This window comes from Austrofundulus limnaeus, unplaced genomic scaffold (assembly GCF_001266775.1).
Source record: "Austrofundulus limnaeus strain Quisiro unplaced genomic scaffold, Austrofundulus_limnaeus-1.0 Scaffold6, whole genome shotgun sequence".
NCBI classification, from domain to species: Eukaryota; Metazoa; Chordata; class Actinopteri; order Cyprinodontiformes; family Rivulidae; genus Austrofundulus; species Austrofundulus limnaeus.
The window spans coordinates 1,719,751-1,732,935 of record NW_013952408.1 but is presented as its reverse complement, the minus strand read 5'-3'; the positions used below and the strand labels follow the sequence as shown (position 1 = coordinate 1,732,935).

Here is a 13,185-nt window from a genome sequence, read left to right as displayed (position 1 = left end):
ATTACTCCTACACTTTGCTTAAAGTAAGACTGAGACGCTTGATAATTGACTTTTACTCTCAGCTTTTAACTAAGAATTATTTTACACTTAAGTCCACTTTTAGCAGCATTCTTAAGAGGAATTCTAAGAAGTTTGATAAATACAGGCCCTGGGCTCAGAATGACACTTCAGAATAGTCCTTGGGTGATTCTATTATCTAGTACATTATCCTATTGGAAGACCCTTGACCTGTAGAATAAAGMTTTACTTGTTTTAAACAATATTTTTAGTAATGGTAATGCTAGTTAGTTTTAAGGGAAAAAAAGGAAACATTACTACCGATCAATAAAAAAGGGGAAAGAAACTGTCATGCAAACAATTGTTTAGCCTCAATGACCGACTTGTTTCACATCAGAATAAAACTTTCCTGCAGAGCCAGGCGACGAGAGAGCTTATGTTTCATTTGCTCTGGCAGAATGTGTCTGGCCTTCCTCCTGTTCTAGCAGATTTCCACTCAGCCAAGCCGGGGTCTGGGTTTATCTGGCGGGAGTTTGATAAGACCGAGAAGAGACGTGCCTCAACGGCATTACATCACACGTTTGGGCATCCTTGATTGGTCCAGTTACATAAAGACACTTTGATGCATGTTTGCGTTTCAAACTATGAAACCGTTATGAAGGTTCAGATTAATTGTGTCTGCAAACATTACATCTAATATAACCAACTTTCAGTGTTGTATAAAGTACCACAAAGGGATACTTGAGTAAAAGTACAAGCATCTTACCAAACAATTACTTTGGTAAAACTTAAAGTCTCCTTTAGGAATATTACTTAAGTAAAAGTCTTAAAGTATCTGACAATTTTTGTACTTAAGTATTAAAAGTAAAAGTATTGATTTAAAATGAGCAGTTAGGTTTTCTGTAATGACATTTATTAGGAAAAAATGCAGAAATGACTAAATCATATTAAAATAATTAATTTATGTTAAATTTAAGATGCACTAGTCCAGCTGTTTCAGTTTATATCCATACATCAAGGCTGCACAAACCTTTTCCCCAAAATGAAAATCTATCTGAGGGCTGCAGCCAAATGCAATAATATTAATTCATGAAATACAAATACTTCTTAAGTACAGTCCTTTTATTTTAATAATTATGTCCTGCTGGAGTGTGACATGATTTGTTTGTGTACAAACTAATACGGTATCAGAATTTTATATATTTATACTTCTCATTCAACCACAAGTAATTTCACTCTATCTAGGAGGCACAATTTATATGGATAGTATTTATTTTTTACAACAACAAGCTGGAATGAAAACAAGCAAAAATGAAATAAAAGTAACGACTTTCTACTTCTTGCCTTTTTAAAAAATGTAAGAAGTAAAAAGTACAGATAACTGTGTGAAAATATAAGAAGTAGAAGTAAAAAATAGGCTGAAAAATAATTACTCAAGTAAAGTACAGATACCCAAAAATTCTACTTAAGTACTGTAAAGACGTATTTGGACTTAGTTACTTTACAACTCTGCCAACTTTTAGGTTCCCACAAATCACTGGATATATTCTATTGAACAAAGTAACAAAGAATGCAAGTTTTGTTTGGCATCCACAGAATTTAGGTTTTATGCTTCATTCTTTGGTATTTCCGTTTCAAAATAACACAAGAAAAAATGAATAATCAGGTGGTTTTTTTTAAATGAGGAAAAAAGGCTACATTTTTTCACTTTTTTTCATGCGGTCTTAAAAACAGCATGACAAAACGGTGTTTTTCAACCCTGGTCCTCGAGGCACACTGCCCTGCATGTTTTAGATGTTTCCCTGCTTCAACACAGCTAATTTCAGTTGATAACTAATTAACAGGCTTTTGTTGAGTTGCAGTCATCTGAATCAGGTGTGTTGAAGCAAACTTCTAAAACATGCAGGGCAGTGTGCCGTGAGGACCAGGGTTGGGAAACATTGCTTTGAGTCATGCATTTTTGATGTTCTTCTCATGGGTCACACAACATGCTGTGGTGGGCCACATTCGTCCCACAGGCCTCAATTGAGTCTGACACATGGGGTTTAGATGATAACAGCTGAGAAGGTAAAAATGTTGTGATGACAGAGGGGATGAAGGAGTGAAGAAAATGTGGATTTATTGCAATCAACTTCGTTCTTACAATATTTAACAATAATGTCAATAACATACAGCGGGTAAAATAAGTATTGAACACGTCAACATTTTCCTCAGTAAATATATTACTAGAGGTGCTAATGACATGAAATTTTCACCAGATGTTGGTAACAACCCAAGTGATCCATACATACAAAGAAATCAAACCATACATTTCCAGAAATGAAGTTATTTGTAATAATGTGGAATGGCACAGGGAAAAAGTATTGAACACACTTACTGAAATTTATCTAATACTTTGTACAAAAGCCTTTGTTGTCAATGACAGCTTCAAGACGCCTCCTGTATGGAGAAACTAGTGGCATGCATTGCTCAGGTGTGATTTTGGCCCATTCTTCCACACAAACAGTCTTCAAATCTTGAAGGTTTCGTGGACYTCTTCTATGAACTCTGATCTTTAGTTCTTTCATAGATTTTCTGTTGGATTTAGGTCAGGTGATTGGCTGGGCCATTCCAGCAGCTTTAGTTTCTTTCTCTGAAACCAACTGAGAGTTTCCTTGRCTTTGTGTTTGGGCTCATTGTCTTGCTGAAATGTCCAGCCACGTTTCATCTTCATCATCCTGGTAGATGGAAGCAGATTTTTATCAAGAATGTCTCTGTACATTTTTCCACTCATCCTTCCTTCAATTATTTGAAGTTTGCCAGTACCATATGCTGAAAAACAGCCCCACACCATGATGTTCCCACCTCAAACTTCACTGTTGGTATGGTGTTTTTGGGCTGATGTGCAGTGCCATTTGACCTCCAAACATGATGTGTATTCTGGCATCCAAACAGTTCAATGTTGGTCTCATCTGACCAGACTATATTCTCCCTGTATTACACAGGCTTGTTTAAATGTTGTGCAGCAAACTTTAAAGGAGCTTCAACATGCTGTTTCTTCAGCAGTGGAGTCTTGCATGATGAGCGTGCWTACAGGCCATGGTGGTTCAGTGCATTACTTATTGTTTTCTTTGAAACAAACATACCTGCTAATTCCAGGTCTTTCTGAAGCTCTCCACAAGTGGTCCTTGGCTCTTGGACAACTCTTCTGATAATTCTTTTCACTCCTCTGTCAGAAATCTTGTGAGGAGCACCTGGTCGTGGTCGGTTTATGGTGAAATAATGTTCTTTCCACTTCTGAATTATGACCCCAACAGTGCTCACTGGAACCTTCAGAAGTTTAGACATTCTTCTGTAACCGATGCCATCATTATGCTTTGCAACAATAAGGTTGTGAAGGTCTTGAGAGAGCTCTTTACTTTTACCCATCATCAGATGGTTCTTGTGTGATACCTGGCCATCATTTGGGACTGAACCAGCTGATACTAACTTGCACTGACAAGGGGCAGGCTTGCTTTCTAATTACTGAGAGAGTTCAGCTGGTGTCTTGGCTTTCCATGCCTTTTTACACCTCCCTTTCTTCATGTGTAATACTTTTTCCCTGTGCCATTCCACATTATTACAAATAACTTCATTTCTGGACWTTTATGGTTTGATTTCTTTGTATGTATGGATCACTTGGGTTGTTACCAACATCTGGTGAAAATTTCATGTCATTATACCTCTAGTAATATATTTACTGAGAAAAATGGTGACGTGTTCAATACTTATTTTACCTGCTGTATGTTTTTCTAAGATCCTTCAGAACTAGTTTTGACATTTACCTCTTTTCTTTAAATGCTAATTTATTTGAATAAAGTCTGCTGCTTTTTTATGATAACGGTCTAGAAACTGACAATATGGTGTTTACTGATATACATCATGTACAAGTACTTTTTGTACATGATTTAATTTGTCTTCTTCCCTCGCTTGCATTACTGCATTGCTGTTGACATTTACAGACAGCTAACATGTTACAGTGTATTTAAGACATCAAGAAAAAACTTGAAGCTTCATTGGTAAATTTGGAGATCACAAATGCTGCTCACAAAGAGTTTGAAATGTGCAACAGTAACACATAATGTGTTTTTAACAGGTTATTTTATCACGATGCCTCAGTTGTCACGTATATAACAGCAGTTATATTGCTCAATTTGCAGGAGAGGACCGTAACAATCAGAAGGCAGACCATTGGAGGGTTTGGTTTGAGCATTAAGGTAATTTCAATCSCATCTGTTCTTCTTTAACTAGAATTAGAACAAGTCTTATTGATCATTTCCATGTCAAACTGCATGAGCAGTGACAGCTATGAAACACCTGTCATTCAGTTTATTTTCCTTTGCATTTTTAGGGCGGAGCAGAGCACAAAATCCCTGTTGTGATATCAAAAATATCAAAGGAACAAAAAGGTACACCATCTTTTTTGGTAAGGTTTTATTTCGTGCCTCTAATGTGTATTTGCTGAAGTATTTTTCCTGTTTTGCTTGTCTCCAGCTGAACTCTCTGGGTTGCTTTTCATTGGAGACGGCATCCTTCAGGTAAAATGTCACAATAATGTTTCCTCCTTTCATTCTGCAACCTAAATAAATAAATAAAGAAACAGCACCCCGGATTTTTAATAATTCATGTGCCACGTATCCCTGAAACTATGTGGAATAATTACTCATCCCCATAGGGAAAATCACTTTTATAAATTGCATGTTCCAGCCAAATGAGAAGAAAAATTGCACAAGAAAGAGAAAAAAAGTCACACCTCCCACATAATAACTGTGCATGTGACATTCTTATTTACACTTTCCCGCACAGATGCCACAACAGTTATTATGCTTGTCTCATTAATCATTTTGGAGTTGGGAGTTTTGGGCCTATGATGCCAGAATTKTAATCTGGAGTACCTGTTGTTACTGTTGTTTCCAGATAAATGGAATAAACGTCAGGAGCTATCGCCACGAGGAAGTGGTAAGCTGTCAGCTCAGATCTCCCGGTTTCTTACGATGCAACAACTCTTTCAACAGCTTATCTTGTCTTCGATGATGATTTGAATCTTGCTGACACGTAAAGCCAATTTTTTCCCTCTTTTATCTCCTCTTAAGTGCAAAACTGTAAGAATTTTATGTAAGTAGGATAATACTTGCTGCCTGTTGAAATCCCATATCTTTGATTTTTCATTCTTAGCTTAGATGCTGGTGCGCCATGTTTCATCCCAGCTACTAATCCGAAAAAAAAAAATACATCGTTTGAAACTTCACTATTAAAACAAATCATGTTTACAACTTTCAGGTCCAGGTTCTAAGGAACGCGGGAGAAGAAGTGACTCTCACAGTGTCGTTCTTAAAGAAGACCCCAGCCTTTTTGAAGCTGCCGCTGTGCGAGGACTGCACATGTGAGAACCCTCCCCCCACCCCCCATACATCCCCAGTATCTGGTCTAAGTGCATCACTGCCACAGCAGTGGAAAGTAATTAACTGGGATTATTTTTAGCTGGTGTTATTTTCCGACTAGAAGCGGTTGTCTTGGAAACAATAATCTCAAACCACTTTCAAAAAAWTTTTTTTTGAAGAAAAACAGATAAATTCTGTTGTGTTGTTTGGTTTTCTTTTTGAGCTCTAGAGAAAGACGCCACAAAAAGAAAAAAAAACAAGTAGTGAGTCATATCTTGAGAAAGGTGTTATAAACTAAAGTGAAAGAATAGATGTGTTGCACATTGTGCTGCGATTGATTTCTATCTCATGAGAGAGCTTCAGTCCGTCATCAGACATGAAAGCTTTTGTAAAATCTTTTCATTAGCGTATGTAGGCCAGGTTGACTGGCCGTTCAGTCAGTCAGCTGAATATAAATCAGCGTAAAGCCGGAGTTGGAGCAGAACAAAGTCAAACTACTTTTGTTGATGAAACAAATGGAAGCGTTGCTCTGAGTTGAATTTTTTTTCGCCTTCACCTCCAGGTATCCCCAGCGATCAGAGCAGCGGGACTTCGTCTCCTCTCTGTGACAGCGGCCTGCACCTAAACTACCATCCCAACAACACGGTACTGTTCGTTAGCCTCTCCTGTKACTGACTCTATAAACGTCCTTCAGTATCCATGCAGTAGCATTCTCAGTGCCGGCGACTTGTTTCCGTGCAGCTGACGCGGCTCTCTGATAACCGGCGATGCTCTATCTTTGCCATTTGAAAAAGGGTGAATCAGGCTGTAATCTGCCGCCTGTGCTCCCTCTTTGCCTTTTTTCTGTGTGCGGCTGCCGTGGCAGCAGAGCTCAGGCTCTTGACATGCGCGCCGTTTGAAATGTTATCTGTGTCTTGCAGGACACGCTGTCCTGCTCGTCCTGGCCCACGTCTCCGGGGCTTCGCTGGGAGAAGAGATGGGTGGACCTGCGCCTCATCCCGCTGCTGCACTCTCGCCTGTCGCAGTACATACCCGGCTCTGACGTCTGCAGGTGAGCTACGGGCCGGCATTAAAAAAGTGTCACTCGCAGACCTGTTCTCTCCCTTTAAGGCTTGGTTTTAATGGTTGTGCTGAGATGACTTCCTTGGGGATTTTGAAATAGAGCTCAGTCCCAAAGTAGGTCATGTGTTTTGCTTTTTTAACCTCTTCCCCGCTCACTGTCATGAAAGGTGGCCAATAATGTGTGTTTGTTTGTGTGTCTGAACAAAATATATCATGAATCAGAAAGAACACTTTACAGAAATTTTCAGAAATTAATCACTGGATGTAGATCTACACATAATTAACTTTTAAACCCAACCTGATTCAAGATGGCTGCCACATCTGTTGACCTTAGCAGACACTTAAATGACCATAACCCAGTCATAGTTACAGACAATGAGCTGAAATCTGCTGTTGTAGTAGCTGTCACGGCTCCTCCTCAGTGGACCTTGAGTAATGGGAAGCACCTGGGTGCAGTGATATAATCAGTGCTCCACTAACCATTTCTCTCTCTGCTCCTCCAGGTAACTCCTTGGTTATTTTTTTTTGTTCTAGGTTGAATTTTGGGTTTATTTAGATTTATTTTGACAGTAAAACTGTTTTAGTTGGCCTTTACCTTGTCTCCCCACATTTTTGTTATGGGCCATTGGCTGGCCTGTGACATATGGGGGCTCGTCCRGGATTTGAACCTGGGACCTCTCAGCCGAGAGTCATCCCTAATACATACTCTGAGCACTAATATGTTGCATGAGGGCCTTGTCTAAAGATTGGACATTAGAAGTTGGGGTCAACCCTGGTTTTCTGTTGGTAAAATAACTCATGAACTGGAAGACAGATTTTAGTGAAACTCTCAGGAAGTAATAGTTGGATGTGGTTCTACAGCTGATTAACTTTTGGAGTCAACTTGATGCAAGACGGCCTCCATAGCGTATTGATCTTAGCATACACAAAAATGGTTCCCACATCATCAATTTTACTGATATTCAGCTAAAGAGAGTTATCACCAGCATACACTCTGAGGTCTGACAGGTCACATTGTTTTTGTTTAAAATGTTGGCATCCAGTCATTAAGTGAAACTTTTGAGAATTATATTAACACAAACTGAAGAATCAAACAAAATTATCATAACATTTATACCTGTGTGGAATATTTCTTCTGTGTATATTCTCAGTTTATTGAGTCAGTAAAATATGGCAAAGCCTATTGCAATTATGATGTTTTCAAATTGTTGCAGGTTTTGCAAATATTTAAGCATTAAGTTCGTTATCAGCTTAGTWGTAAATATATTTTTCTGAAGCCTCATTTGCCACTTTATTTAAAAATTTGATGATACATAATCAGTGTTAAATAATAAGGATTAATGACATATTTATTCACTTCTTATTTGTTTTTTTTCCCATTAAAAGCCAATATGAGGATCATAACAYTTTTATTTGATCCTGGTGAGCTTTATTTGCATTAGAACCAATTTACCAAATTGTGCATAATATACTTTACTCATTAGACAGCCATTAAACRTAATTATAATTTTTTAACACACTTGATCTTATGGATTGGATGTTAATGGATTTCATTCATGGTGTGGCCTGATTTAGTCCATTAACTGAAAACTGGAGAGGAGTATTGTAAAAGTTTGGGGCATTTATGAAGCATGTTACAAGCCCAGCTTTTAGTTTTATGTTGCAGCTAAACGATGGTTTCCAGACTTTAACCACAGTTTGTTTTATTGTGATACTTTTGATTACACTATTGGTAGCACAGGCTGTTAAAAAAAAGGTTTCAGATGATGAATGGGTGTAAAATCTCAGTTAGGACATCCCTTTAGGTTTAAATGATCAAAAACAAGTTTTAGTCTTTGGTTTTTCCTGCCTCCAGTGTCAAGTGGTAAACAAAGTGAAAAAGCTTGTATATCATTGCTTATTGTTTAGAGAGTTTGAGGACTTAATCTTGCATTTGGTCATTATGTACCAGAGATCCTCTGTCAGTCAGGCTGCACAAAACAGTAGAAATGTTGTAATGCTTGTAAATGCCTCTTGAAAGGCTGAAAATAGACTTGAATGTGTTATTGCTGGATTAACTGACAATGACATAATATTTCATAATATATTTGGTTTGTATAATAAATTAAATTTTGTTAAGACATTTCTGCTCAGTTTTTGTGCTCTGTTTGTTTTGTAGTCCAGGCTTTTGCACAGTTGAAAATAAATGCTATATTGAATACCAGCAGTATACACACTCCTAAATCTTTTGTCAGTCATAAACATATTTTTAATAAGTTAGATTTTATTTTTGCTACACTTATTGAGAATTGTTTGACTACTCAAAGCAATGCTGAAAGAAACATCTGAGAACAGACATTGTTTGGTTCCATTATTGCCTGTGTGGATTATTAAACTGGATTACTGAGATGATAAAACAGGTCATGAAATCTGTGCAGCTCTGTTAGGAGCTGGTAAAACTTTTGTTGGTCTTCAATAAATCAGGTGGATTCAGTATTTGATTTTTTTAACTGAAAAGAAGCAAAAGGAGCACAAGTTATGCTCATAAGCACTCTTTTTGCCTTTTGAATTGTAATTTTTCCGCAATGAATACATTACATTTTTAGTGCCTAACCTTTTTTGTCAGCCGATTAATTTTAATTGAATTACCAGAGGGCTGTTTTTTTTAATCTAAAAGCTCTCAGTTGTCATTTTAGTTTTTAATAAAAATCTGAAGAGGTAAATAAATGAAATAAAATTGTTAATTAATAATTGTCATCCGAGAACATGTACACACAAAGAAAAAGTCTGTAGATGAGGCATGGTTGAGACATTTAAACATGACATTTTCTCCTAGTTCACTGACTTGTTGAGTACTAATCTGTGTCTCCTAAAAAAAAAAGCTCATTACAATGTTTGGCTTTAAAGGTCTACAGAACAAGTGGATGAGCTTCATATTAGACCTGATGAAAGCAGATGCTGTAAAATGTTTTTGCCCATCTGACAAGAAGATAAAAAAGTCCTGGTTTAATGACTTGTGGTTCTGTTTTGATACTGTTTTGTAGATATAGTCCTGGTTTTTGTGTAGTTTGCTTTRTTTATTTTACCCGGTTATATGTGAGTTTCTGTCCATCTTTATTTCCTGTTTTATTTTGAAAAGCCCGTTCCTACAGTCAGTTTGGCCTAGCTTCCTCCACACACCTGGTCCTAATCAGTTAATCAGTGCACCTGTCTTGGCTGTAGTCCTTTCCTGTCTTGGTACATTTAGGTCCTTTTTTCACTGCCAGATCTGCTGTTTGTTCTCCCAGACCACTTTCAGCCTTGTCAGTTCTGGTTTCTGCTTCGCTCCGTTCGCTCTACTTCTTTACCTACCTGAGTTTGTAGTGTTTCTTTGTTTTTTCCTTTATTTAATGAAGTTGGTTTTCCTACCCCACACCTGCCTGCCTGCGTTCCTCTGACCTTCAGGTTCTGCGTTTTTGCTTTTTCTACGTACCTCGTGAACTGAGACTGATTGCATTGTTTACTCCGCTGACAAATGGTGATAAAATAGCTCTTCCACCACAATCAAGCAAGCTGCCAAACGCACTTCTTCCAGAAAGTGCAACTACTGCTTTAACATGGCGTCAATTTTCCAAAGAACCACCGAGACACAATTAAAATGTTTAAAACTGTTGCTAATAACACAATATTGACTTGAGGGAATGTGATGCTTAGTGTTTTAAAGAAGGGACTCTTTAATGGGACTCTGTTGGAGCTGTGCAGAAAGATTTAGGAGCCAGTATCTTCCAGCTGTCGGTTGTTTTTGCACTTTAGGGCAATTTTAGTGTCACTTTTAAGATCCATTTTTTTTTTTTTTGTTATTGCCCATCACCACAGGCAAGAGGGCCATGTTGTTTTGTTTTTGTTGCCTTTTTTGGCTGTTTTGTTGAGTGGGGTGTTTGTCATGTTAGTAAAATATCTCATGAATCACCTGATAAATTTTGCTGAAAAGTAATCKTGAAATGTACATTTAACTAATTCACTTTTAAAGCTACTCTGTCAGTTTTACAGATAATCAGCTAAAATTTAGTGTGGTAGTAAAACCCACAGTATCACCCTGAGATCAAGCAAATTGGTTTAGAATTTAGAAACTTTGGGAATATTTGTTGGGTTTAATCCTGTCTGTTCGCAACATATCTTATGAACCAATAAACACATTATAAACTGTTTAGAAATTCCCTTTTGATTGCGCAAAAAATAAATGCACAAAACTGCTGAAAAGTATTTGAAAATGTATTTTGTTGACTTCCTGACAGGCTTAAAAGCACAAATTTGTGGTAATTGGTGTTTAAAAAATCACCTAGTGTTGTTTCTCTTTTTAAACTCTTTCAGGAAAAATGCTTTCCAGGTCGTAGCCGTGGAYGGAGTTTGCAGCGGAGTCATACAGTTTCCCACAGCCGAAGATTGCTTGGACTGGCTTCAGGCAATAGCGAGCAACATTTCCGGTCTTACCAAGCACAATGTGAGTACAAACAACAACATCTACTACTCTCAGTTCCACAAATAAATCTGTACGACGGTGAGCCGGTTGTCACTTGCAGTTTTGTTGATTGCCTTAACTTTATATTTGCCGACGTCTCAATTTAAGTTTCGTCTCATAACGTGTCTTCACACTCATTTCCAAGTTTGAGATTACAAGAACAACAATCACACAACCTCAGTGGGCTGATATTACGCAGTCATCATACATTAGAATGTGACACCCTGACGCAGGAAATAACAAAGCTAGGTTGTTTCACTTATTTTGTGAGTACGTATTTGCAGTTTTCTCGCTGTTGATGTGGAGAAAAGCTTTGAAGATGAGCTGTGACACTCAGCAGGGCTATTGAATACAAAACAAATGCTAACAAGGTCTATCGGTGACCATGGCTCAAATAGAACCTCAGCAACAAAAAAGGCTCTCATTTGACTCCCCATTTACTCTGTTTCTGTGCAGGTTTTAAAAGAAAGGAAGAAAAATGAATCCTCAGAGTAAAATGATGTAAACAGGTTTTTGTGTTGCTTCTTCTTGGGACCTGAATGTGGCAGGGAAAAAAAAAGGAGGATTTGTAATTATCATGTGGCGTGAAAGTGGYCGTGGTAGTGAGTGTCTGGGGAGGAATAATGGAGCCCCGGTTAATTGGAGAGGACTAACATGAAACATAACACTGATGACTCACAGCCAGGACAGCCTCAGCAGTTGGAAATGTGTTTCTCACTCTGGCCTTGGCATTTAGTGAGGTGTGCGAGGGACGTTGGACGGATGATAGATGTGCAGATCTCTGCTCAGCCTCTGATTGTTTCACAGGGATTTGATGAATGAAACGAATGAGTCTTTGTTTTAACTTTAGGTGCATCGACTTTAGTTTTACTGCATCGTTCGTCTAAATTTGATTTGATTCTATTTTCAATACGTTACTGCAACAAACGGGGCTTTTGGGAGAAAGAAACGTTTTATTGATTATGGTGCAGTTCTGCCTGAATGTCAAAAGATTTCCAGAGAAAAATAATAGAAAACAAGAAAAGGTGTTTCAAGTATAGTTCTTGGAGAGTTGTTGAGAATCACTGTCAAATGCTACCACACCAAGTCTTAGTTCAATAGATGTTAGATTTAATAAGGTACAGCCTTTTTTGTGTTGGTTATCAGCTGTGACGGCCATCTTGAATTGGATTGACCTCAAAAGTTAATCAGTTATAGATCATTACTAGGTACATGTAGTAATTAGTTTCTAAGTGTTTCMATAAAACTTGTCTAGGGGTTCATTTTGCTAATAAACGAGGTTGATTCTGACACAGAGGTGTCAAACTAATTTTCACCGAGGRTTACATGAAGCGTCATGGTAGGCCRGTTGTAATTAACGTTGATGATTCATGTTTAACTTCAGCTACACACAAAGCATCATGTTCCTCGACTTTCTCCTATGGCTGAGCACCGCTAACAAACAATAGCTGAGCTCTACGTGCTATTTTGTGCATATAAACAGTGTTTAAACGTGACGTCTYATAAACACTGAAAAGTACTATGTAGGACTGACTAAATGTGAAAAATAAGTAWTACAGAAATACTATYAAAAGTAAAAATACGGGAGTTTTGCTCACTGTTGWGTTGTGGCGAGTAGCTGCCATCTWGAATCCTGAACTCTCCCACMTGCYRACAGAGAATTYCYACTGGTTTAAATTTACAACTTGTAAGTGGAAAATTCCCACTTCCCAACGGGGCCGTAGCAAAATTGCCAAATATAAAAACTAAATGCAGATAAGTGGAGATTTTACACAGCAAATTTCTCCAGCTGCTAGMTAATTTTGAACCCTGTGCACCTCCACCTAGTGGTGGGATGCTGTCATTTCACGGGTAAAACAAACATGCATTATGGGAAATGTAGTTCATGGTCAATGTTGGGTTTGAAGCAGTTTATTTTAAGACATCAATACGTCTTTGAAGCTCTCGCAGGACTCATAAAATGCCATGGCGGGTCACATTTGACCTACGGGGCTTGAGTTTGACACATACAGCGGGTAAAATAATTATTGAACACGTCACCATTTTTCTCAGTAAATATATTACTAGAGGTGCTAATGACATGAAATTTTCACCAGATGTCGGTAACAACCCAAGTGATCCATACATACAAAGAAATCAAACCATAAATGTCCAGAAATGAAGTTATTTGTAATAATGTGGAATGGCACAGGGAAAAAGTATTGAACACACGAAGAAAGGGAGGTGTAAGCCAAGACACCAGCTGAACTC

General features: G+C 37.9%; 1 protein-coding gene across 3 annotated transcripts in view; it reads left to right on the top strand.

Moving 5' to 3' along the window:
* Nucleotides 1–13,185, top strand: part of sntg1 (syntrophin, gamma 1) — a 52,010-nt gene that overhangs the window by 17,779 nt on the left and 21,046 nt on the right. For all 3 annotated transcript variants that reach the window (XM_014030044.1, XM_014030061.1, XM_014030053.1), the window contains 8 exons: nt 4,176–4,232; nt 4,367–4,424; nt 4,510–4,553; nt 4,933–4,974; nt 5,296–5,398; nt 5,959–6,041; nt 6,317–6,447; nt 10,788–10,917. In XM_014030044.1, coding sequence (XP_013885498.1) covers nt 4,176–4,232; nt 4,367–4,424; nt 4,510–4,553; nt 4,933–4,974; nt 5,296–5,398; nt 5,959–6,041; nt 6,317–6,447; nt 10,788–10,917 — 648 coding nt within the window. The remainder of the gene's footprint in view (nt 1–4,175; nt 4,233–4,366; nt 4,425–4,509; nt 4,554–4,932; nt 4,975–5,295; nt 5,399–5,958; nt 6,042–6,316; nt 6,448–10,787; nt 10,918–13,185) is intronic.